Source organism: Rana temporaria, chromosome 9 (genome assembly GCF_905171775.1).
Source record: "Rana temporaria chromosome 9, aRanTem1.1, whole genome shotgun sequence".
In the NCBI taxonomy this organism is placed as follows: Eukaryota; Metazoa; Chordata; class Amphibia; order Anura; family Ranidae; genus Rana; species Rana temporaria.
The window spans coordinates 135,986,918-136,013,132 of record NC_053497.1 but is presented as its reverse complement, the minus strand read 5'-3'; the positions used below and the strand labels follow the sequence as shown (position 1 = coordinate 136,013,132).

General features: G+C 45.2%; 1 protein-coding gene across 2 annotated transcripts in view; it reads right to left on the bottom strand.

The window, feature by feature from the left end:
* Positions 1 to 26,215, bottom strand: part of LOC120914116 (multidrug and toxin extrusion protein 1-like) — an 80,732-nt gene that overhangs the window by 6,361 nt on the left and 48,156 nt on the right. For both annotated transcript variants that reach the window (XM_040324604.1, XM_040324605.1), the window contains 5 exons: positions 25,984 to 26,051; positions 23,311 to 23,419; positions 20,820 to 20,895; positions 16,374 to 16,443; positions 6,228 to 6,360 (listed from right to left, as the gene is read on the bottom strand). In XM_040324604.1, the coding sequence (XP_040180538.1) occupies positions 6,228 to 6,360; positions 16,374 to 16,443; positions 20,820 to 20,895; positions 23,311 to 23,419; positions 25,984 to 26,051 (456 nt within the window). The remainder of the gene's footprint in view (positions 1 to 6,227; positions 6,361 to 16,373; positions 16,444 to 20,819; positions 20,896 to 23,310; positions 23,420 to 25,983; positions 26,052 to 26,215) is intronic.

Below are 26,215 nucleotides of genomic sequence, written 5' to 3'. Positions count from 1 at the left end.
TTTCTTCATTCTCTGCTTATTTGTTTTATCAATTCCATCTACTAAGATCTGATCGTCTCTAAATGGCCACACAACTGGGAAAATGAGTCTTTCTATGAACAAAGCTCATTTCTTGTGGTGTCCTATTATTCCAGCTACATGTACCACAATTGGATATTTGTTTGATATTTTAGCCATTCCCTCTCAGCATGTCTTAGCTGAGCTGGTTTAAACTGGGGAAGTGCGGGGCCCGATCCCCATGATGCAATAAAAACATTTCTGCATTTCTGCTGTATGTTAGAAGACATAACGGTAATGCTGAAATCTTCCAATACAGAAATTACATTAAGGGGCAGATCCACAGAGAAATAGATCGGCGCAGCGTATCAAAGATACACTACGCCGCCGTACCTTACCTGGCATAATTTTCGAAATCCTTAAAGATTTCGCGCCGTAAGTTACGGCGTCGTAGTGTATCTCTGGCGGTGGAATTCAAATCGGCGATTAGGGGGCGTGATTCATTGAAATGAAGCGCGTCCCCGCGCCGAATGAACTGCGCATGCTCCGTTTCTAAATTTCCCGCCGTGCATTGCGCGAAATGACGTCGCAAGGACGTCATTTTTTTAAACTTAGACGTGACTTACGTACATTCCGATTCACGGACGACTTACGCAAAAAAAAGAAAAAATTCAAATTTCGACGCTGGAACGACGGCCATACGATGGCAAATCTAACTATACGCGACGAAATAGCAGCTTTAACTATACGCCTGAAAAAGCCGACTACAGACAACGTAAAAAAAATGCGCCGGCCGCTCTTACGTTCGTGGATCGTCGGAAATAGCTAATTTGCATACCCGACGCGGAAAACGACGTGAACGCCACCCAGTGGACGCCGAAGAATTGCATCTTAGATCCAAAGGCGTATGAAGACGTACACCTGTCGGATCTAACCCAGAAGCCGTCGTATCTTGTTTTGAGGATTCAAAACAACGATACAACGCGGGAAATTTGAAAGTACGCCGGCGTATCAGTAGATACGCCGGCGTACTCTGTCTGTGGATCTGCCCCTAAGTGTTACTGGCTCACTCTTAGTGCATGTGTAAGCAATGCTGTATCATGGCCTAGGCCAACAAGGTCCAGGCATAGGGCAGCACTTTGCAGAGGGGCAGCATGAAAAGAGTTTACAATACAATTTATTCACTTCAATACCGGGCTTTTATACCACCTCAATACTGGGCCTATTCTGGCACTTCTCTCCCACATGTACAAATCATCATTCAATATGAAAATATAACATCTACAATTGCTGCTCAAGCCCTGTGGAAATTTCTGAAATCACCCTTCCAATTCAAACCACAATTGCTGAAGTTTCTTGAGCTGTCGGTATCATTGAACATTTTTCTCGGGTCGTTGAAGTGTTGTACATCACTGCGTTCTTGACGGTGGAAAATTTTGTGTGACCGTGTGTATGCAACACAAGTTTGAGCCAAAATTCCATCAGAAAGAAATCCACAGTTTTCTTGTCGGAATTTCCAATCGTATGTACGCGGCATTACAGTTGTTCCTGTCTGGTAGTTGAGAAAAAAAACCTAAGGGTTTACTACTGCTAAAGGAATACTGACACTGCAGTTACTCACATAAGAGTACCGACTCCAGCAGGTGATTAAAGGGGAGTTCCAGCCTTTTTTAGGTTTATTACAAGTCAGCAGCTACAAAAAGTGTAGCTGCTGACTTTTAATAAACAGACACTTACCTGCTCCACGGTTCAGCGGTGCGGCCGTCTGGAGCTCTGCTACTCCCCCCCCCCTCTTTGCCGACGCCTCCATTCACTCTGTGGGCACCCGGCCTTGACAGCTTTCGGCTGCGCGAGCATGCGCAAGCGGCGCTGCACACCCCGAGTGGACAGGTGATCTCCTGGGACCTGTCACGTGTCCCAGAAGATCGCCTACAGGGAGGGGCCGCCTAAGACGAGAGGAGGAGTCGCCGAGGCGGTCCCTGGGCGGAAGTAGGAAGTGGGACAGGAAGTCCCACTCCTACCGAAGCGCCCACTCCCCCCCCCCCCCAAAAAAAAATTACATGCCAAATGTGGCATGTAAGGGGGTGAGGAGCAGGGGCGTCATTAGGGGTGGGCTGGGGAGGCTGGAGCCCCGAATGGGTCGCTGAAAAGACCAGAGTCTCGGCCATGAAGTATTTAATAACTAGCCCCGAGTGCCGCCGAGCAGGGTCCATTTTGTTGCCGAGCACCGCAGAGTGACACAGCAGGTCCTGCCTTCTGGAGCCTGCAGCGCCTATGATGGACGTCCCACTGGTCCAATCTGGGACCGCGAGATGTGTGATGTCCATCATAGGCGCCGCAAGCTTAGAAGGCGGGAATTACAATGCCGCCTGGCGCGCCATGCAACATTTTCCACTCTGTTCGGCGGCTCTCCACGGCTCCTGAGCCTTCTCTGGTGCAAATGTATGACGGGCACACCACGGCTGTCTGCCACACCACACCACATCCCCCGCTCCCTGCTTGGCGGCTCTCCTCTCCTCCTTGGCTCCTAAGCCTCTCTGGCTGCATGGCTATGACGGGCACATTGGGTGTCGGCGCCGCACACCAAGGCTCAGGTAGGTCAGTGATTGTGTATGTATGTAGGACAGGACAAGTCAGTGTATGTAGGGCAGGTCAGTGTTTGTAGGACAGGTCAGTGAATGTAGGGCAGGTCAGTGTATGTAGGGCAGGTCAGTGTATCATTATGTAGGACAGGTCAGTGTATGTAGGACAGGTCAGTGTATGTAGGACAGGTCAGTGTATGAAGGGTAGGTCGTTGTATGTAGGGCAGGTCGGTGTATGTAGGGCAGGTCGGTGTATGCAGGGCAGGTCGGTGTATGTGGGCAGGTTGGTGTATGCAGGACAGGTCAGTGTATGCAGGACAGGTCAGTGTATGCGGGACAGGTCAGTGTATGCAGGAAAGGTCAGTGTATGCAGGACAGGTTGTTGTATGCAGGGCAGGTCGGTGTATGCAGGACAGGTCAGTATTTGTAGGGCAGGTCGTGTCAGTGTATGTAGGTCAGGTCAGTGTATGTAGGTCAGGACAGGGCAGTGTATGTAGGACAGGTCATGTCAGTGTATGTAGGGCAGGTCAGTGTATGTAGGTCAGGTCATGTCAGTGTATGTAGGTCAGGACAGGGCAGTGTATGTAGGACAGGTCATGTCAGTGTATGTAGGGCAGGTCAGTGTATGTAGGTCAGGTCATGTCAGTGTATGTAGGTCAGGACAGGGCAGTGTATGTAGGACAGGTCATGTCAGTGTATGTAGGGCAGGTCAGTGTATGTAGGTCAGGTCATGTCAGTGTATGTAGGTCAGGACAGGTCAGTGTATGTAGGACAGGACATGTCAGTGTATGTAGGTCAGGACAGGTCAGTGTATGTAGGATAGGACATGTCAGTGTATGTAGGTCAGGACAGGTCAGTGTATGTAGGATAGGTCATGTCAGTGTATGTAGGTCAGGACAGGTCAGTGTATGTAGGTCAGGACAGGGCAGTGTATGTAGGTCAGGTCATGTCAGTGTATGTAGGACAGGTCATGTCAGTGTATGTAGGTCAGGTCATGTCAGTGTATGTTGGTCAGGACAGGTCAGTGTATGTAGGACAGGTCATGTCAGTGTATGTAGGTCAGGTCATGTCAGTGTATGTAGGTCATGTGTCAGAAACAACCCTGAAAGACATGCTAGTGTCCCTAAGAGCTTCCCTACATGCTGATCTTATGGAATGTGTAACTGACATACATACACACACTGACTTACACGTCTGTGTATGTGTACTGACACACACACACACACATATATATGCGCACGTGCGTAGGTCAGGGTATGTGTGTCAGGTAGATCACCCCCCCCCCCCCCGGTGCCGGCTGACTGAAGCCCCTGGTCTTTTTGCCACCTAGCAACGCCCCTGGTGAGGAGTGCTTAAAGCGGAAGTTCCATTTTTGGGTGGAACTCCGCTTTAATGAAACAGAAATAATGAAAAAGAATCAATCAGCGCAAATCAAATATTGCTACTAAGCAGCTGAACACTGAGGGTCAACAAATCAAATTCCATCTACAATAATAAGTAGTAAAAGTGCAGTTCTAAAATTCAAATGTGTGAAATGTTCAAATAAAGTTCCCAAAGAGTGTTTACTCGTGAGTCAAAGGTAAAGCTGGTGACATCGTGCCAAGCCTCCAGCACAGATAGCGCTAGGAGCTCATCTAATGACGTGGACCCCTGTCAAATGTGCCTTCCCATATAGGGTCAAACACCAGGAGTCTTTGGCAATCACTTTGATATGAATGAATGAATGAAAAACTTATAAAGCGCGGCGCATGCGAACTGAATCGCTTCTGGGCGCTAGTTGTTCGTGTCTCATGACATCAAAAGAGCAGAGTTTTGATCTGTCTTCTGAAAGTCAGGTGGTTTTCCTCCAACCGAATGCTGGTTGGTAAAGCGTTCCATAGTCTAGGACCCTGAAAAGCAAACCTTCTTTCTCCTTTGGATTTGTATTTGGTTTTTGGTACCCTGACCAGATTTTGGTCGGTGGATCGCAGAACGCGATTCGAATTGTGAGATATCTCACAGAGCTGCAATGCAAATCGATCACCCAGAGCATAGTAATTTCCATAAGTATTGATTTTGGTTATTTTTATATTTTTAACATAAGTGGAGTTACTCCCTAACAGCCTGCATGCGTCTGGTCCCTTCTGCTGACCTCAAGCCAAACATACTCATGTAACTTAGACTTCTTCCACAGGGCAATCAATGTATCCGCAGGGCAACCAGGATCCCAGAGCAGGAACAGAAGCTGCAGCAACTATGCTGGGCATGCTGATAGCAGGCCAATCCGACCGGCGCAAACGCCCGCCAATGGCTGGGCCTCGGTTTTGCAGGTATCGATCTTCTGCGCACATGTGCCATAACAGGACCTTGCTGATATCTGGGGACCTGGTGATCACCGGAGCCATCCTGGAAGACTTCTGGATACCAGAGGACGCTCCTGACATCCACACAGCTGTCCCACATGAGACCCGGCTGCTGATATTTCCAAAAAGTAGGAAAACTTCATACAAAATGGTCCCATGAGTGAGAAGGAAAAGAAAAAAAAGGAAAGCGGCCTCTGGCTCAGTCTAACAATTTATGGGAGTGTGGTCCTATGGGGTAGGAGTAAGGGCAGGTCTACCCAAACCTATGCTGCCATGGAGCCTGTCAGAAAACCTTTACTTTCTAACATATGTCAGGAAATATGGAGAAATACACCTTTCCTCAATTGTCAAATAGTTTGACACATTAGTGGGCACTGGGCATATGTATAAAGTGGTGAAGGTGACTTCGACCAAATATTCACTAGTGGTGAGTCAGTCACTGTTATTTAATACATATGCACCAGGAAGAGTCACCTGTAGTGAACATTTGGTGAATGTCAGATTAACTGTTTTATAAACATTCATCTTTGTGTACAAAATGGTTGTTTGTGATACTGGAGCACAGCTTGGTGTTACCCCTAATGCCGCGTACACACCATCGTTTTCTGCGATGGAAAAAAACGTCATTTTCAAAAACGTCAATTTAATTGACCGTGTGTGGGCAAAAACGTCGTTTTATGTCTTCTAAAAAACGACAGAAAAAAATTGAAGCATGCTTCAATTTTATGTGTCGTTTTTGTCCGACGTCGTTTTCTGTGTTCTAAACATTGACCGTGTGTACGTAAAAACGTCGATTTAAGCCCGCGCATGCTCAGAAGCAAGTTAGGAGACGGCAGCGCTCATTCATGTAAAACGACTGTTCAGAATGGAATCAGCACATTCGTTAAGGTGTTTTTCAGCTTATAGACAAGAAAACGAAATTTAAAGCACAGTCACTGAAAATCACGAATCGTATCTCACCAAACTTTTACTAACACGCAGCAACACGATATCAGCAAAAGAGGCCGTCTTCCGCATGGAAACGACCCTTTATAGTGACGTCGTGCGTGATTGACGGAACTGCGCTGTGCTAGAGCGTTGTGAAAAAGCGATGGTGTGTATGCTACGTCGTTGTTCAAATTGAAGTTTGAAAAATGACGTTTTTTTAAAGCACATAAAGCGTCGCATTTTTCCATCGCAGAAAACGATGGTGTGTACGCGGCATTAGAATTGTTTTATTTTTTTCATCTGTAGTTGTCACAAATGTGGGATCTTTCATTTGACTGTATAATCTGATTGTAAGGTGTATGGAGAGGTAAAAACCTACCGATTATGCCAATCTTGGCTGCAAACATCAGTGAGACAGCCACTGGAAGACAGATGACATAATAACCAACAGCGTGAAAGATGGCTCCGATCTTCTGTTTTCCGGTGCCACGGAGGATTCCACCGCATGTTGCCTAGAAAAGAAAAAGAAAACCCGTCATGCATTCCCCAAAAAATGTATTGCCTACTCTTTGTGGAGATGGAGACAAGTTCCAGAAGCTCCAGGTCTTCAGTACGTAGTGTTTTATAACTGCTGAAAGGCCCTGTTCACACTGGCATTGAAAGCAGGAGTTTGAGGTGCTTTTTTTACTGCTTCTCAAACTCCTATGCCCTGGATCAGTGTTTTTTAACCTTTTTTTTTATCAAGGAACCCTTTAAAATCTGTCAGAATCTCAAGGCACACCAAACCAAAAATGTGTAAAAAAAATCTCCATAAGCAACGCTTTAAAAAAAACCTTTACAGGTTACATGTTTAGAGCTAAAGAGAATGCCTAGCACTAGAATTATTGCACTCGCTCTAACATGTGCAGTGATACCTCACATGTGTGTGTGCGTATCCACTTGCGTAGGGATGGGGGGGTGCTTAAAAAAAAAAAATATTGTCTTATTAAACTTTTTTTTCTTTTCACTGTGCCTTTTAAAAAATGCTTTAATATAATATACATGGGCTATGTGGGTTAATATTGATAATGATAACTGTATACTTCAATACTGCAGTTTGGCCACAGTGCAGGTGTAGCGCAGTGTACCTGCGGTTTTGAAAACTGCAGTATTGAAGTATACAGTTATCATTATCAATAATAACCCATATAGCCCATGTATAATATATTACATTTAAAAAAAAATCACCATGCCTGCAATTGAAATAAGACAATGTGAAAGTGCCAACAGGTGTAATGTAGTTTCTTTTTTTTTTTTTTATAAACACCATGCCTGCAGCCTGCAATAAAACTATTAAACATGTTTCACATTGAAAATTACAGTAAATAGACAGAAAATACTGTACCCGTGTCTCCTCACTGTTCTTCCACCTCTACTTTACTCGCGTTCTTCTTCCCCTCAGGGAAAAGCGCGCCAGCCAGAGTCCTCTGGCAGCCGCGGCTCACACGTCACACATAGCAGTGAGTGCGTGCGCCCGACCCTCCCATAGCAACCGATGACGTATTCGGTTGGCAAGACGCTTTCGGGAGGCACGCACAGCCAGCACAGCTTCCCAAGTGCCTGTTGCAGCGGCAAGTGAGCTTTACACAGTGGACCGGCACCGCTGTAATAACGAATATTAACCAAGTGGCTAGAAGTAGTTGTGACATCAGATAGCTGCCATAGCTGACATATTGGGTTGCCATTTTGCCGCGGCACACCTGGGGACTCTTCACGGCACACCAGTAAACGTTGCCCTGGATAATATGGACAGTACACAGTACTGTTCACATTAACAAAACATGATGTGTTTTGTTTCAAAATTGAAGCTTCATGTGGAGTTTAGAAGAAGCTGAAGCATCTCAACTCTTTCCATTCAGGTCTTTGGTGATGCACCATAAACGAACTGGCACACAATTGCCGCGCATTTGCGTAGCATTAGGCCTTGTTAACAACAGACAAAATAAAACGCACAGAGCCGTTGGAGAATATTCTTAATGCAAACTCAATGAGCAACTCACATTAATGCTATGGGCGCGTTTGTTAAGCTTCAAGTGTGAACAAGGCTAAAGGGAGATTAATGTTTAACCACCGACCACGCTATAGCCGAATGATGGCTACAACGCAGACGGCTAGTTCTGGGAGGCCGTCATATGACTGCCTCCCGTGATCGTGCATGCCGCACACCACTGCGAGGCGCGGGCGGCGTGCTTGTGATCACAGTGCTAATCACAGATTAAGGTAAAGAGCCAATCAGCTGCTCTTTACCACGTGATCAGCTGTGTCCAATCACAGCTGATGTTATGACTCTGCAATACTCAAGATACTAGACTATAAGTTTGGATCTCAATTGCGGAGGCTTCTCAGCTCTCAACCACCGGTTCACTCTCAAAGTGATATAGAGAGTTTGGGGTTAGGTCATCACAACCTCCAGATTGTAATATAGATAGCTTATTAACTCATAAGCTTGTTGTCTAGTGCAGCATAATCACAGTCTTACTAATTAGTACAAGCTGGCGTAGGTATTGTTTCAGGTTAACTGCACACTTAATTGAGAAAGTAAGAGACTGGCAACGCTCACAGAAGTATACTAATATCCTTTAGACAGTTAGTATGGGGTTGAATACAGTCCTGTATAGTTCAGCATAAACTATAAGCAATACATCTACTGATAGTGAATACTTGCGGTTAGGAGATCTCTTCTGTAACTGGTTGTTTGCGAGAGGAGAGTTGATGCTGGTGCTCCTAAAAGATATATATAATATGCAGGCAGATGATCCAGCAGGGGTTCTGTGACATGCAGAGGCAAAGAGGATGAGTCCCAATAATAGAGATTCCTGGTTGGGTTTAAGCTGAGGTCCACTGGGGATGAGAGCCCAGGGAGGAGAGGTCCAGGGAGCAGGGTCCAGGCTGCAGGAAGCAGGAAGCCGAGTCCAGTGGGCAGTGGTTCTCTGAAGGTGCTACAGCACGGTACCGGGTTCCAGGTGGCGGCAGGGTCCAACAAGAATAACCGAACACCCTGCCGCCGATCCTGGGGGGTTTAAATAGCCCGGGTGCCGAGCGTGACACGCTGGGACGCGCTTCCGCGTTCCAGCGTGGAACGCAGACGTCCGCGCACCGGAAGTGACGCGGACGTCTTACAGAACGGAGCGCAGCTGTTAGAAACAGGGACAGCTGCGCTCGTTCTGCATGGAGTAACGCAGATGGCGTTACATACTCCCCTCCTCAAGGGGGCACCTATAGTGCGCCCCGAAGGAGACGGCCTATCAGGATACCTGCGATGAAACTGTTTAATGAGTCGGGGAGCATGAATGTCTGTGGAATCCTCCCAGGAGTCATCAAGATGACTATAACCCTTCCAACGGATTAAATACTGAAGAGAAGAACCTTTCTTTCTTGAATTGAGAATCTTCTCTACTTCAAATTCAGCTTCGCCAAGGACATCAACTGGAGGAGGAGGTTGAGGATGTCTGTTAGGAAATGGATTAGGTACGTATGGTTTGATAAGTGAAACATGGAAGGACGGATGAATCTTCCAATCGGGAGGCAAAAGAAGTCTAACCGCGTTGGTGTTGATCACTTGAGAAATTGGAAAAGGTCCAGTGAATTGACGGCCAAGTTTTTTTGAAGGTATTTTGAGGCGTAAGTTCCGAGTGGACAACCAAACTAAATCGCCAACCTTGTAAATGGGAGGTATTGTTCTATGAGTGTCGTAATATCTTTTTTGCTTTTGTTGAGCAGTTTCAAGATTGGAGCGCAATATACTCAGAGTCTTTTTTATGGTTGACAGATAGTGTTCCACCGCGGGAACATTGTTAGGGAGAAAAGAGGACGGCAAACTGTTGGGATGGAATCCGTAGTTGGCGTAGAATGGTGAAAATTGAGAAGATGAACTGGTGGCGTTGTTATATGCAAATTCTGCATGCGGAAGCAGATGGAACCAATCATCTTGTAAATGGGTGCAATAACAACGTAGATATTGTTCAAGTGTTTGGTTGACACGCTCTGTTTGCCCGTTTGTTTGAGGGTGATAGGCAGTGGACATACGGTGATCAATTTGTAAGGTTTGGCAGAGGCCTCTCCAAAATCTAGAAATGAACTGAGAGCCACGGTCGGAAATGATCTGGGAAGGTAATCCATGAAGTTTAATAACGTTGGAGATGAAAGCCTTTGCTGTTTGTTGAGATGTTGGCAAATCTTTTAAGGGAATGAAGTGAGCCATTTTAGTTAATACATCAACTGTGACCATGATGGTATTAGCGCCTTGTGACCTAGGGAGATCAACTATGAAATCCATAGAAAGGACATCCCAGGGTCTATTTGGTATAGGGATGGAAGTTAGAAGACCATAGGGAGGCTTCCTTGAATGTTTGTTGGTGGCACAAATGTCACAGGAACGGACATAATCCTGTACTGTCTTTGTTAACTGAGGCCACCAGTAGTCTCTTTTAAGAAGATGGATGGTTTTACTGACACCAAGATGACCCGCAAGTGGAGAATCGTGGAGTTGTTTGAGAAGTATAAGTTGTAATTTGGGTGGAACGTAAATCTTATTGTTGAAAGTATACACCCCATTTGAATGTCTTTTTAGATCCTTAGGTAATTGAGAAGCTTCTTTAGAAAGAGTCTGAATAAGCAAATGTTTGAAGGAGGTCGTAATCCCAATGAATCAATTGGAGGGAATAATGGAGAGAGGAGGAACCTCCAACGTCTGGTCTTCGTGCATACGGGACAATGAATCGGCCTTAATATTTTGTGATCCCGGGAGGTAGGAGATGAGGAAATCGAATCTATCAAAAAACAAACTCCACCTAACTTGACGAGCTGAGAGGGTCTTACATGTCTTTAAATGTTGCAAATTGCGATGGTCAGTAAGAATGGTAATTGGGTGTGTGGAACCCTCCAATAAATGTCTCCAATTAGCTAAAGCATCCCTTATAGCAAGTAGTTCCTTTTCCCCAATGGGATAATTCTTTTCAGCTGGTGAAAGTGTTCTGGAATAGAAGGCAACTGGATGCAATGGTTCTGATAATGTTGATTGTTGAGAGAGTACAGCCCCCAAGGCAAAGTGTGAGGCATCAACTTCCAGTGTGAAATGGTATAGTGGGTTAGGTAGCTGAAGAATGGGAGCGGTAGTATAACTGACCTTGAGTGTATCAAAGGATCTTTGTGCTTCCTCGGTCCAGGAGAAAGGTGTCTTTGAACTAGTTAAACTAGTTAGCGGTTTTACAATCGTTGAAAAATTCTTGATGAATTTTCTATAGTAATTCGAAAATCCAAGGAATCGCTGGAGGGCCTTCCTAGTTTGGGGAATCGGCCAAGATAAGATGCAATCCACTTTGGAACGATCCATCTGAATTCCGTTAGGGGTGATCTGGTACCCAAGGAAGGAGATACTAGTTTGACTGAAAACACACTTCTCAAGTTTAGCGTATAAGGAGTGTGTTCTGAGTCCAGCCAAAACCCAACGCACGTGTTTATTGTGTTCCTCCGGAGTGTCCGAATAAATTAAAATGTCATCCAGGTAAACTACAACACAAATGTCTAGCAGATCGTGAAAAATATCATTAATGAATCTCTGAAAGGTTGCTGGGGCATTACATAGCCCGAAGGGCATGACCACACTCTCGAAAAGACCATATCGTGTCTTGAAGGCAGTCTTCCATTCGTCACCCAAACGGATTCTTATCAAGTTGTAGGCCCCCCTGAGATCTAGTTTCGTGTAGATCTTGGAGGTCTGGAGACGTTCGATGAGTTCTGGAATAAGTGGCAGCGGATATCTATTCTTTATAGTAATATTGTTGAGAGAGCGATAGTCAATTACTGGCCGAAGCGAACCATCTTTCTTTTTAATAAAGAACAATGCTGCACTTGCTGGAGAAGTGGAGGGCCTAATAAATCCTTTCTCGAGATTCTCATCCAGGTATTTTTTCAAATGTACCAGCTCTGGTTGTGATAAGGGATAAATCCAAGCGGTAGGGATAGGCCTGTCAGACATAAGGTCTATAGGACAGTCATAAGTCCTATGCGGGGGAAGTATGTCTGCGTTGGTCTTGCTGAAGACATCCGCAAATTCAAGTAAATAATCGGGCAGATTAACCGGGTGAACTTCTGAACAGGAGATGGTGCAAGAAGGGTAACAGAATTCTTTACAGTAGGTAGACTGTAAGGAAATAGAGTTTGTGGCCCATAAGAAACTAGGTTGATGAAGAAGTAACCATGGTAAACCGAGAACTATAGGAAATACAGGAGATGAAATAATATCGAAAACAAGGGTCTCAGTATGACCAGTTCCACAGGTAACCAAGAGAGGAGAGGTTTGGGAAGAGACTGGACCTGAGGAAGAACTAGACCCATCAATAAAAGTGAGTGACACAGGAATTTGCTTAAACACACAGGGGATTTTATTGGATTCTACAATTTTTGAATCAATGAAATTGCCACAGGCTCCGCTGTCGACCATCGCTTCAAGGGTAATCCTTTCTTGATCCCACTGTAAAGTAAGAGCGATAAAAATGTAACGGTTAGAGGTAGTACCATTTGAATTAGGCTTACTAATGTGGGAAATTTTACCTTCAGAGTTCCTCTTTAGAAGCGGACAACTGGATACCATGTGATCCGGAGCTGAGCAATACAAACAAAGATTATTGGTTCTACGGCGTTGTTTCTCGGCTGGGGATAAAGGACCTTTGATAGTACCGATATCCATGGGAACATCCTTGGGAGGAGATCTAGATCTTTTGAAAGGTGTTTGAAGATATGTGTTACCACGTTCAGCCTTCCTTTCCCGAAGACGACGATCAATGACAACAGAAAGGTGCATAAGATCCTCTAAAGATGTTGGGAGCTCAATACGGGCAAGTTCATCCTTCATTGCTTCCGCTAAGCCTAAACGAAATTGGTTCCTAAGAGCAATCTCTGACCATTGGGTCTCTCTGCTCCAACATTTAAATTCAGAGATGTAGTCTTCCACATGTCTTTTCCCCTGTTTAAGGTTCCTAATTGAATTCTCTGCAGTCAACTGTTTATTAGGATCTTCATATAATAATGACATCTCATCCAAAAAAGTGTCGAAAGCACCAAGAAGGTCCCCATGTTCCTCAACGTAAGTATCAGCCCAAACTCTGGGTTCGCCCTTAAGATAAGAAATTAGGGTGAGGATTCTAACCCTGTCAGAATAATATGTGCGGGGGCGCAACTCAAACATTAGTCGGCATGAGCTAATAAATTGGCGGTATTGTTTCCTATCTCCAGAGAAGACCTCTGGAGGACAGACTTTAGGTTCAGGTCTCTCTCTGGCTTGCGCAAAATTTTGATTGCGTAAGGCGTCATTGTCTAAACGCAATTCATTCATGGAGGCGGTAAGGGTATCTACCCTCTGTGAAAGTCCCACTAAATGATTCGCAAGCTCCGCTGGATCCATTTCAAAAAAGTTTTAGGTGTTCGGTTATTATGTTATGACTCTGCAATACTCAAGATACTAGACTATAAGTTTGGATCTCAATTGCGGAGGCTTCTCAGCTCTCAACCACCGGTTCACTCTCAAAGTGATATAGAGAGTTTGGGGTTAGGTCATCACAACCTCCAGAGAACAAACGTATAATATAGATAGCTTATTAACTCATAAGCTTGTTGTCTAGTGCAGCATAATCACAGTCTTACTAATTAGTACAAGCTGGCGTAGGTATTGTTTCAGGTTAACTGCACACTTAATTGAGAAAGTAAGAGACTGGCAACGCTCACAGAAGTATACTAATATCCTTTAGACAGTTAGTATGGGGTTGAATACAGTCCTGTATAGTTCAGCATAAACTATAAGCAATACATCTACTGATAGTGAATACTTGCGGTTAGGAGATCTCTTCTGTAACTGGTTGTTTGCGAGAGGAGAGTTGATGCTGGTGCTCCTAAAAGATATATATAATATGCAGGCAGATGATCCAGCAGGGGTTCTGTGACATGCAGAGGCAAAGAGGATGAGTCCCAATAATAGAGATTCCTGGTTGGGTTTAAGCTGAGGTCCACTGGGGATGAGAGCCCAGGGAGGAGAGGTCCAGGGAGCAGGGTCCAGGCTGCAGGAAGCAGGAAGCCGAGTCCAGTGGGCAGTGGTTCTCTGAAGGTGCTACAGCACGGTACCGGGTTCCAGGTGGCGGCAGGGTCCAACAAGAATAACCGAACACCCTGCCGCCGATCCTGGGGGGTTTAAATAGCCCGGGTGCCGAGCGCCGAGCGTGACACGCTGGGACGCGCTTCCGCGTTCCAGCGTGGAACGCAGACGTCCGCGCACCGGAAGTGACGCGGACGTCTTACAGAACGGAGCGCAGCTGTTAGAAACAGGGACAGCTGCGCTCGTTCTGCATGGAGTAACGCAGATGGCGTTACAGCTGATCATGGATGTAAACAGAAGCTGGTTATCGGCACTCCTTTCCTCATGCTGTTAGCATGAGGAGAGGAGAAGAGAGCCGATAACCGGCTTTTGTAAAAGGGACATTTACACTTATAATCAGGGCACTGCAGTCCCAACAGTGCCCACAAGTACTGCCAATTTGTGCCCACCAGTGCCTCCTCATCAGTGTCACCTATCAGTGCAGCCTACCAGTGTACACATTACCTATCAGTTCCCATCAGTATCACCTATCAGTGCAGCCTCATCAGTGCGCATCAGGGCAGCCTCATCAGAAAATATCAGTGAAAAATAAAAATTACCTGTTTGCAAGATTGTATATCAAACTATGAAAAAGTTTTTTATTTTTTAAAAATTTTCGGTCTTTATTTATTTAGTAAGAAATTCAAAAACAGTAATTAAATGTCACCAAAAGAAAGCTCTATTTGTGTGAAAAAAAAATGATACAATATTCATATAAGTACAGTGTTGCATGACGGCGCAATTGTCATTCAAAGTGTGACAGTGCTGAAAGCTGAAAATTGGCCTGGGCAGGAAGGGGGTTAAAGTACCCAGTAGGTGAGTGGTTAATGGGGACCGGGGATACAAGGTTTCATCTATGTGTGTATGTCCCAATGTCACCTGCAGTGAGGTAAATCAGGAGGAGGAGGCATCATGTTGTATGTTTGAATTTTTTACATCTCAGTGACTGTTAAGAGCCATATACACCACAAAAATAGTAAAACCTCACACAGAGATAACCGTTGTTCTTTAAAACCTACAGTGGGAGTTTGTTACAAGGAATAATTTTGATCTAAATAGCATTTAAGGGGGATTTTCTTTGAGTCACATGTTGGTTTCTTTTCATTCCTGATGCCTCGTACACATGACCAGTTTTCCCGTCTGGAAAACTGTCATGACAGCTTTTGGCCGGGAAAACTGGCTGTGTGTATGCTCCATGGCAGTTTTCCCAACAGGAAAACCGCCGGGAAACCCGGCGGGAAAAATGAGAACATGTTGGCCCGGATTCACATACATCGGCGCATATTTATGCTGGCGTAGCGTATCTAATATACGCTACGCCAACGTAGCGCAGAGAGGCAAGCACCGAATTCTCAAAGCACTTGCCTCCCAAACTGCGCTGGGTTCCCTCAGCGTAAGCGGTCGTAGGTGGAAGTGGGCATGAGTCATGCTAATGAGGCGTGACCCCATGCAAATGATGGGCCAAGCGTCATAGAAGTACTTAAAACGAACGGCGTATGCACCGTCCCGTGGCCGCATCCCACTGCGCATGCTCAGAATCACATCAAAACAACTGCCTAAGATACGTCGAATCACTGCCTATGACGTGAAGGTAACCTACGCCTAGCCATATTCACGTACTACGTAAACGACATAAAATATGACGGCTGTGTTCCCTGGTCCATACCTTTGCATGAGTTGCGCCTCCTATATGGGGAATAACTTTACGCCGGACGTACGACTTACGTAAACCGCGTATATTATGCAACTACGTTCGTGAATCGGCGTATCTCAATCATTTGCATATATGCATAGAAAATCAATGGGAGAGCCACTTGCGGCCAGCGTAAATATGTGCCCACGATACGCTGGCGTAGGAAAGTTACGTCAGTCGGATGAAGCCTATTTTCAGGCGTATTCCAGATTGTGGGTACGGCGCACAGATACAACGGTGCATAGTTACACTTACGCGGCTTATCTCGAGATACGTCGGCGTAAGTGCTTTGTGAATCCGGGCCGTTCTCTTTTTTCCTGCCGAAATTCCCTCCGGTCTTTTTCCCGGCAGTTTTCCTATGGGAAACACTGCGGTGGAGCATACACACGGCCGGATTTCCCGGCCAAAGCTCTCATGGCAGTTTCCCTGCCAGGAAAACCGGCCGTGTGTAAGTGGAAAAAGCTGCCGAGCCGGTTCTCAGCTTTCCCTTTGGGTTTCCCGGCGGTAAAAAGTCCGCCGGGAAACCTGATCGTGTGTATGAGGCATTAGACTCTAGGAGACATAGCCTGAGAGATATGAGACAATGCAGTAGCCACTTTGCAAACTACCACAGATTCATTTTAAGGTAGTTTTCCTTTAGGTAGTTGGCAGCTTTATAAAACTCTTACCACGCATCCATCGAACAAGTGAGACCCAGCGTACACAGGGAGAACATAGCTGACCAGTTCCACAATTCCCCTTGAAGAGAAAAAAAAGTAAGGTTTGATCAAATGATGACCGAGAGAAGAGCCCATACATTCCTAGGAGGCCTGACAATTGTTTTAGCACGTTGTCCTGCTAATGAAATCCTGTGTTTTCATTGGATAACTTAGGCCCCTCCTTTCTCCTAATACTGTCTATATTGTTTATATCTTTTGTTATAACTGAATTTTTTTTTGAATAAAGAATTATATTTAAGCCCTCAATTTGCAACAGAGGCGTAAAAATTGAATAGAGAACATACTAATAACACTGGCAGCTAATTGAATCAATGGTTACCACTGTGTGACCTTACAGTGCTGAGATTCTGAGTTCAATTCCTCCACTTTAATGGAAATGTTTCATCAGAAAAACACTGAATTTCTATTGTCGTTCTCTCCTTCTGGAAATTCTACCTGCTTGGCTGTCATGCTGGCCCTCTGACTTCAATACCTTAAAGCGGTTCTCCACCCTAAAGTGGAGTCCCGCTGATCGGAACCCTCCCCCCCTCCGGTGTCACATTTGACACCTTTCAGGGGGGTGCAGATACCTGTCTAAAGACAGGTATTTGCCCCTCGAAAGACTCGGCCACACGCTACGGGCAAAAGACGGGTTTTTCTGACTTCCCGTCTGTCGCCCGTTGTGTGCTGGGAACACTCGGCTCCCAGCACACAGCGTGTGAGCCAATCGGCGGGCGCAGCGCGACTCGCGCATGCGCCGTAGGGAACCGGGCAGTGAAGCCGCAGTGCTTCACTTCCTGGTTCCCTTAGCGTGTATGGCGGGGGGAGCAGCAGAGAGACGAGCGATCGCTCGTGCTCTGCTGCGATCAGCGCTGGACTCCAGGACAGGTAAGTGTCCTAATATTAAAAGTCAGCAGCTGCAGTATTTGTAGCTGCTGGCTTTTAATATTTTTTCCCCATGGCACATCCGCTTTAAGTTCCTGACACTTCTTACTTTGGCTTTACTCATCTGCTTACTTGTTCCAAACACGTGACAGCCAGGAACCAAGAATTTCAAATGTGAGCAAGGACTCTAGGATAAGTGGTTCTAAAGCCTTATGCCCTGTACACACGATCGGACCTTTGTCAGACCAAATTCACATTGGAATTCCATCGGAGGAAAAGAGAACATGTTCTCTATGTAAACTCTGATGGAATTCATCGGAATATCCGATGGAAAAACTCAGATGGGCATACACACGGTCGGAATTTCCGATGGAAAAAGTCCATCTGACTTTTTTTTAAAATAACAAAGATACCATACTTACCTCCGCTGTGCAGTTTGTTTTGCACAGAGTGGCCCCGATCCTCGTCTTCTGGGGTCCCTCTTGCTGTCTCGGCTCCTCCCCGCAAGAGCTAACCCTCCTCTGGGAAGCGCTCCCCCAAGGGGGTTAGCTTGCGGGCGAGCTCCCATGTGATACAGTTGGCGGCCATAGCTGCAGACTGTATCACTCGGCCTGCCCCCCGCACGCCCTGTCATCGATTTGATTGACAGCAGCGGGAGCCAATGGCTGCGCTGCTATCAATCATCCAATGAAGAGCCCAGAAGAGCTAGGGGAAAGCATAGCGGGATCGCACCAACGGAGATTCGGGGCTCAGGTAAGTAAAACGGGGGCTCGGGGGGGCAGGAGAGTGCAAGGTGATTTTTCACCTTAATGCATAGGATGCATTAAGGTGAAAAAACACGAAGCTTTACAACCCCCTTTAAGGTTTTTTTTTTTACCTTAAAGTGATTGTAACATTTTTTTTTTTTTGTAAAACAACAAATATGTCCATACTTGCCTGCTCTGTGCAATGGAATTTCACAGAGTGCCCGCAAACCTCCTCTTTTTGGGTCCCCCGCCGGCGCTCCTGGCCCCTCCTCTTTGTCCAGTGCCCCCATGGAAACTCATGCGTGCACCGGAGCCCCACTGCCACGTCCATTGACACAGCTCCCTCCTCTCATCACTGGCTTTGCTTATCAGCACTGGGGGGGGGGGGGGGGTTGGGGGGGATGCTGACACCTAAACATTTTTTGCCGTAATGAATGCATTAAGGTAAAAAGGCTTTACAACCACTTTAATGCATTCTATGCATTTGTATGGCTCAAAGCGCACCAAATCCGCACAAAAAAGGTGCCTTTTCTTTTCATTATTTTGGGCACCATGATCCACATTTGATGGTTATAAATACTGGAGATCTTCTTGGTACACTGATGTGACTCAGCCATCCCTGGCCAACATCTCAAAGCCTGAACGACCCCCAGACTGAAAAGATAGGGGTCCATTCCATCCGGTGAGTGGGGACACAGGAGGGAGTGTGGCGTACCTTGAGTTTTGGAGCACGACTGCACTTTCATATTGTAGCACATCATTCATTATCATTTTTTAGGACATTCAATAATTGTTTATGAATTGTTATATTTATTGTCTGCATTTTATTTACTTATTTGCGAGCGCTGTAATTCTTTTTAGTTATCTTTAAAGAGGGGTGGACTCCATCCAGGCTTCCCTTTATCTATCTATTATTATGCATGTGCTTCCACTGTGGAGGCGTCCTAAAATGTATACAGTTAGGACTGCAGATAATACTGGGGTGCCGTGAAGTGGCTCTGCAGCTTGCACATGTATTTTCAAATGGTTGCTAACTAAACCCCTGTTTTTAAAGTGGAGTTTCACCCAAAAAGGTATTTGCTCCCACTTCCTGGCATAGATCACCTCGTTGATCTATGCCACTTCCGGCGCCTACTCTGTACCCCCGCTGTATTCTAGAACACATCAGGGACCAGTGAAGAAGCGCAGCACGGCTCGTGCATGCGTAGTAAGGAACCGGGAAGTGAAGCCGCAACGCTTCATTTCCTGATTCCCTTACCGAGGATGGCGGCAGCAGAGAGCCGAGCGATTGCTTGGCTCCGGCTGCCGACATCCCGCAAACCCTGGACAGGTAAGTGTCCATTTATTAAAAGTCAGCAGCTGTTGTATTTGTAGCTGCTGGATTTGAATTTTTTTTTTTTTAAGTGGGACCTCCTCTTTAATGTAAACTGTTAGACAGGATAATTGGGTTGGTTTTAGACCCCTTTCACACTTAGCCGCTCATAGCGGCGGCGGTAAAACTCTGCTATTTTTACCGCCGTCACTATAGGCGGATTTGCGGCGCATTTCGGCCACTGGCGGGGCGGTTTTACCCCCCGCTAGTGACCGAGAAAGGGTGAAAAACGCCCAAAATGCGCAGCAGTGCATTGCAAGCGGTATAGCCGCACTGTCCCATTGATTTCAATGGGCAGCAGCGGTGAAGGAGCGATAAACATATCGCTCCTTCACTGCTCCAGTGTGAAAGCCCTCTGACTTTCACACTGGAGATCATGGTGCAGCTGTTTGAGGGCAGATTGCAGGCGATATTTTAAAATATATAGCACCTGCTCAGTGTGAAAGGGGTCTTAGGCTGGTTGGTGAGTTTAGCTGGGAATTTTCTATAGTTTTGTTTGACTAAAGCCCTGTACACACGGCCCGGGATGCCCATCGGTATAAAGTCAGCCGGGAATCCTGACAGGAAACCCGAGAACCTGCTCGGTAAGTTCCCCCCCCCCCCGTGTACGGCTGGGTTTCCCGTCGGGAAAACTGCGGGGAGAGCTTTGGCCGGGAATCTCGGTCGTGTGTATGCTCCCTCGCAGTGTTTCCCCATAGGAAAACTGCCGGGTTTAAGACCGCCGGGAATCCCGGCGGGAAAATAGAGAGCAGGTTCTCTATTTTCCCGCTGAGATTCCCGGCAGTTTTCCTGTCGGGAAAACTGCGAAGAAGCATACACATGGCAGGTTTTCCCGGCCAAAAGCTCTCCCCTTCCTTTCCTTAAGCAGGGAATTTTAGCTGGGAATTTGATGGTTTTGTTTGACTTACTGTGTATACCAGTATAGTTTACAGTAAATAGACACATATCTTATACTATCCAATCGTCTTATTGTCTTCAAGTGGTCTTTTGTAAACACACTGCTTGATGAAATTTGTAGGAAATACACTAATCAAGACTGAAAATTGTTTAACAGACAAATACAAGATACTTTCCTGACCTTATCTGTTATAGACTATTCAGTGATCTATTTACTGGATACTGGGGTGCATGAAGAGGCTCTGTAGCTTACGCATGTATGTGCAAATGGGTGCAAACTAAACCCCTGTTATTAAACGCAGACTGTGAGACAGGAGAATTGGGTTGGTTGCAGGCTGGTCTGTAAGTTCAGCTGGGAATTTTACTTGGTTTTGTTTGATGTGTATCGCCTTTCCATGTGCTGTGGAGGCCAGTTATAGGTGTGGGCAGTCTGTGAGCTACCCTGGGGTAACAAATGGGAATGAATTACAGAAAAGAGGTAAATACTAAAGGAAGATACACCATAATATTACTTACGGATCTGTGGTGTAAACATAGGCGATGACATCCTTTAGGCTGATGAGTAGAATGCAGCAAGTCAACGCACAGCCCTCTGCAGAAGGACAAAACGAAACACATTTTTATTAGAGTGGGAAAGGCTTAAAACTTGTAATATTTTATTTCTCTATATGCCTTTCTGCAATTGACAACTATTCAACCCTGATGCGGCGTACACACGGTCGTTTTTTGGCATGAAAAAAAACGAAATTTTTCAGCATGTCCAAAAAACGTTTTTCCAACTTCATCATTAAAAACAATGTTGCCCACACACCATTGTTTTTAAAAAATGGTGAAAAAAGCGCGGTGACGTACAACACGTACGACGGCACTCTGAAGGGGAAGTTCTAATCGCCTTTGGGCTGCTTTAGCGGATTCCTTGTTAGTAAAAGACGATTCGCACTTTTCTGTCTGTTACAGCGTGATGAATGTGCTTACTCCATTATGATTGGTAGTTTTACCAGAACGAGCGCTCCTGTCTCATAACTTGCTTCTGAGCATGCGCGGGTTAAAAACGTTTTTTTTTGCCCACACACGATCATTTTTTACAACCCGAAAAATGACATTTTAAAAACGACATTAAAAAATGCAGCACGTTAGAAAAAAAAATGTTGTAGTTTTTTAGAAGCCTAAAAACGATGTGAAGCCCCCACACGATGATTTTAAATGACGTTTTTAAAAACGTCATTTTTTTCATGCCGAAAAACGACCGTGTGTACGCGGCATTAAGGTTTATCTCCAGGGAAAAAGTAAAAAAGCTCCATTGAAGAAGGCTTCCGAGCCCCCCCTTTCCTGGCAGCCAGGGCTCTTTTCTACTTTCCTATTCTCCAGCAGTGGTCCCCCTGTGCCCTCACATCTGGATTTGATGAGGTCAAAGGACCTGTGACTGCCAAAGTGCAGAGGGAAGAAGGCTGCAGAGCCTGGTCCAACAGCCTGGAGGGAGTCTGCCAGAGCAGAGGATCGGTTATCGATCGGGGTTGTGGCCCACTAGATCTAAATAGCATTTAACCCTTTGCAGTGCATGGGCAGCCCCATTTTTCTTTCCCCATAGTTTAGCTTTAACTTTTTCGGCCATCGCAGGTACAGAAGAAATAAACTATTTCAGATTTAAACAAATAAATTTGTCTTTAAAGGGTGCTGGACAGAACATGACGTAAGCAGAAGTCCCTCTAACATAGACAAAAGAAAATAGCAATTAAAACCTCACAAACGTTATAATCCTTTTCCACTCTATCTGAAACTTATACCCCGTACACACGATGGGAAATTCCGACAGCAAGTCCGATGCGAGCTTTTGAACGGAAATTCAGACCGTGTGTATGCTCCATTGGACTTTTGCTGTCGGAATTTCCGCCAACAAAAGATTGAGAGCTGGTTCTCAAATTTTCCGACGCAAAAAAATTCCTATCAGAAAATCCGACCGTCTGTAGCAATTCCAACGCACAAAATTCCGGGGCATGCTCGGAAACAACTTGATGCATGCTCGGAAGCATTGAACTTCATTTTCGGCTCGTCATAGTGTTGTAAGTCACCGCGTTCTTGACGAACGAAAGTTAAGAGAACTTTTGTGTGACCGTGTTTATGCAAGCCAAGCTTGAGCGGAATTCCGTCGGAAAAACCATTCAAGGTTTTTCTGACGGAAAATCCGATTGTGTGTACGTGGCATAAGGGACAATTTACGAAGTCTTACCACAGCCTTACCACTAATTAAAGAAAAAAAAACACACATTTATAAAGCATGGTGATATGTGTCTTATTATTATTATTATTATATGTAGCGCCCAGCCAACTTTCAGAGACTGAAGCAGGTGTAACATTATTAAAATAAATGAAGTGTCTCTCCCGACCACTCCTGTCCCAGACTTACACCCCCTGGCCTCTCTTTTGGAAGACTCTGCCCATTCCCCCAGTCATGGGCTCACTTATTTGCAAACTAAGATTTCTACCAATCTTTGCACCACAGAGATCCTCCCTACATAAACCCTAATACAGGAAGAACTCTCCATCCAGTCTGTACACCCTAAACCCCCCTGCTATCCTGCACGCCCCCCTGGCTCTCCTTATTACATAGCTGAATGGGAGATGGAATAGGGGTGGAGTCTGTCGGTTAATATTCTCTCTGCTTTATTCCGATACATACGTTCTCCATGGCTAGCCATTTATATAGTAAAAGAGCATTACAATTCTTACCAGGTGGCATCAATATCCCTTAGCTGCATGCCATTTTCCCTGACACCTGTTCAAGGTGTAATTCCTACCCAGAAACTATGTTACACATTTAATGGGTATGCCCTCAACTCATTTTACTCTTGTCTACTGTATTCAATGTGTATGACCGCCTGAAAACCAATTTTCAACATACTCTACAACTCACACTTCTTGCTATTTTTCAAGGTAAAAAAGCAACTTACAGAACACAGAAGCCCTGTGTACCATTTATTTCAAATGATTGACAAATTATTTTTCTTACCTGCCATTAACAAAGCAACAACCATGGATTTCTTTGCTTGTACTATGTCTCCAGCCCCCAGGGAGTGACCTATGCGAACACTGGTTGCAATACTGTATCCCACTGGCACCTGCAGGGTGGAAGAACCTATGGTTACATCTTTACTAGGACAAAAAATCTCCTGTCAGCAGCATCTTTGGAGCGGTGAGAGGAGCGGTATGCATACCGCTCCTTTACCGCTTCTTAAAACAATGGGAAACCGAGGCGCATTGGGGGCGGTATTAACCCTTTATCGGCCGCTAGCGGGGGTTAACACCGCCCTGCTAGCGGCCGAATCCCACGGCAAATCCGATGGTATATCGCCACTATTTTTAAATGGCGCTCTACCGCCACCACGGCTCCCGCACCAGTGTGAAAAGGGCCTTAGAGACAAATGGAAGTGCTGGTTGCCTGGCTGTAATGGTAATTCAAAGTCTTTAATAATTTTTGAGTTACTAACCTGTCTTTCTAATTAACCAAAACTAAAAGGTAGATCAAATTAAATTGTGACCAGAACTAAAGTAAGGATATAAAAGGTGGAATAACTTACAATCTTTTAGGCTATAAGGGAGGATTCGGAAGGTGGAAGAACTTATTAAGTATTATAAATGATTATAAATATATGTGTATTAGGATAAATATTAGAAACATATATTTTTAGGCTATAATTGGGAGATATAGAAACTTAACATGTATGTATAAATATAAATATATAGTTATTAGGGTATAAAGAAAGGTACTTATAGTGGAAAAGCTTATAATCATAGGGTACAAGGTAGGATACAGATGATGAAGGGCTTATAATGTTATGGGGCATAAGGGAGGATACAGAAGGTGGAAGATCTGACTATTAGAATATAAGAGCATGCAAAAGCCTCAAAAACATACAATCTAATAGGATATAAAGATACAGAAGCGGTTACAATCTATTTGAATTCATGGAACGATATAGAAGGTCCAAAAGCTTACAATTTATTAAGGTATAAGGAATGTTACATAAATGGTGAGAGCTTACAATATTTAGAGTATAAAGGAAAATATAGAAGGTCAAAGAGCTTAACCACTTCCATACCAGGCACTTACGCACCGTCCTGCCCAAGCCAATTTTCAGCTTTCAGCGCTGTCACACTTTGAATGACAATTGCGCGGTCATGCTACACTGTACCAAAACAATTTTTTTATAATTTTGTTCCCACAAATAGAGCTTTCTTTTGGTGGTATTTGATCACCTCTGCGATTTTTATTTTTTGTGCAACAACTAAAAAAAGACCGAAAATTTTGAAAAAAATTACGTTTTTATTTGTTTCTGTTAATTTTTTTGTAAATAAGTAAGTTTTCTTCTTCAATTACGGGCACTGATATGGCAGCACTGATGGGCACCGATGAGGGGGCACTGATGGGCACCGATGAGGTGACACTGATGGGCACCGATGAGGCGGCACTGATGGACACCGATGAGGCGGCACTAATGGGCACCGATGAGGCGGCGCTGGTATGCGGCACTGATGGCCACTCATAGGCGGCACTGATTTTCACTCATAGGCAGCACTGATGGGTACTTATGGGTGGCACAGATGGGCACCGATAGGTGGGCACTGGGCATGGATGGGCACTGAGAGGTGGCACTGATGGACACTGAGGGGTGGCACTGATGGACACTAAGGGGTGGCACTGATGGACACTGAGGGGTGGCACTTATGGCATTGCTGGGCATCACTTCAGTCAGTGCCCATGTTGGCATCTATTGTGGTAATTTTTTTTATTGATTTTTTATTGTTGCCTATTATTGTTTTATTGGGTCCTGGCGGCTTCCCTGGTGGTCCAGTGTTGGCATCCGAGGGGCGGCTGCGCTGATAAACAATCAGCGCAAAACCCCCCTGTCAGGACAGCCGCCAATCGGGTCTACTCGCGTCTGTCAGACGCGAGTGAGGAAGAGCCGATCAACGGCTCTTCCAGTTTACATCGTGATCAGCCGTGATTGGACACGGCTGATCACGTGGTAAAGAGCCTCTGCCGGAGGCTCTTTACTGAGGATGGAGTTGCAGGGTGTCAGACTGACACCCGCATCATCGATCGCCTCGCGGGCCGGCATTTTATCCTGCCAGGCGTCATTAGACGTCCAGTCAGGATAACACAACCACTTCCCGGACGTCAATATACTATTGACCGGGCGGGAAGTGGTTAAAATCTATTAGGGTAATAAGGGGCATTACAGAAGGTGCAAGAGCTAACAATTAATTAGAGTAGGGTACAGAAGGTGAAATATTTAATTACCCTAATGGTGTATAACGAAACATACAAAAGGTTAAAAAGCTTACAATCTATTAGGGTATAAGGAAGGATACAGAAGGTGGGAGCACTTACAATCTATAGTAGTAGGGTATGGATGCAGGACATGGTAATAATCTAACAGGGTAAAAGGGAAGATACAGAAGATGAAAAATCTTACATTCTGATAGAGTATATGGGAGCATACAAAATGTGGAAGAGCTTATAATCCTTTACTTATAGACAATTAAAAAATAAATTAGCCCAATTCTTACTAAAAAAAATTGCTGAGGTTCTATCAAAAGATAAATTACCCAACCACAAGAAAACAGAAATCTGCACAATAAGGTCTTGACAGATCTGCAACATCCCTTACTAGATTGTTACCATGAAGACGATATTCGCCATTTGATAGACAATAGACTGGGCACCGAGGTCCACCACACCGAGTATCCCTATAGGGGGGCACAGAACATCAGTGTTACTGCAGTGTGCACATTACACTATAGATCACATGACTGCCCACCCAGCTAAGATAGGACTGCATGACCAAAAAAATACATTTGATTGAAAAAAACAATCAAGGGACATTTTCTTCTGAACCTGTGATTCTTAAGCA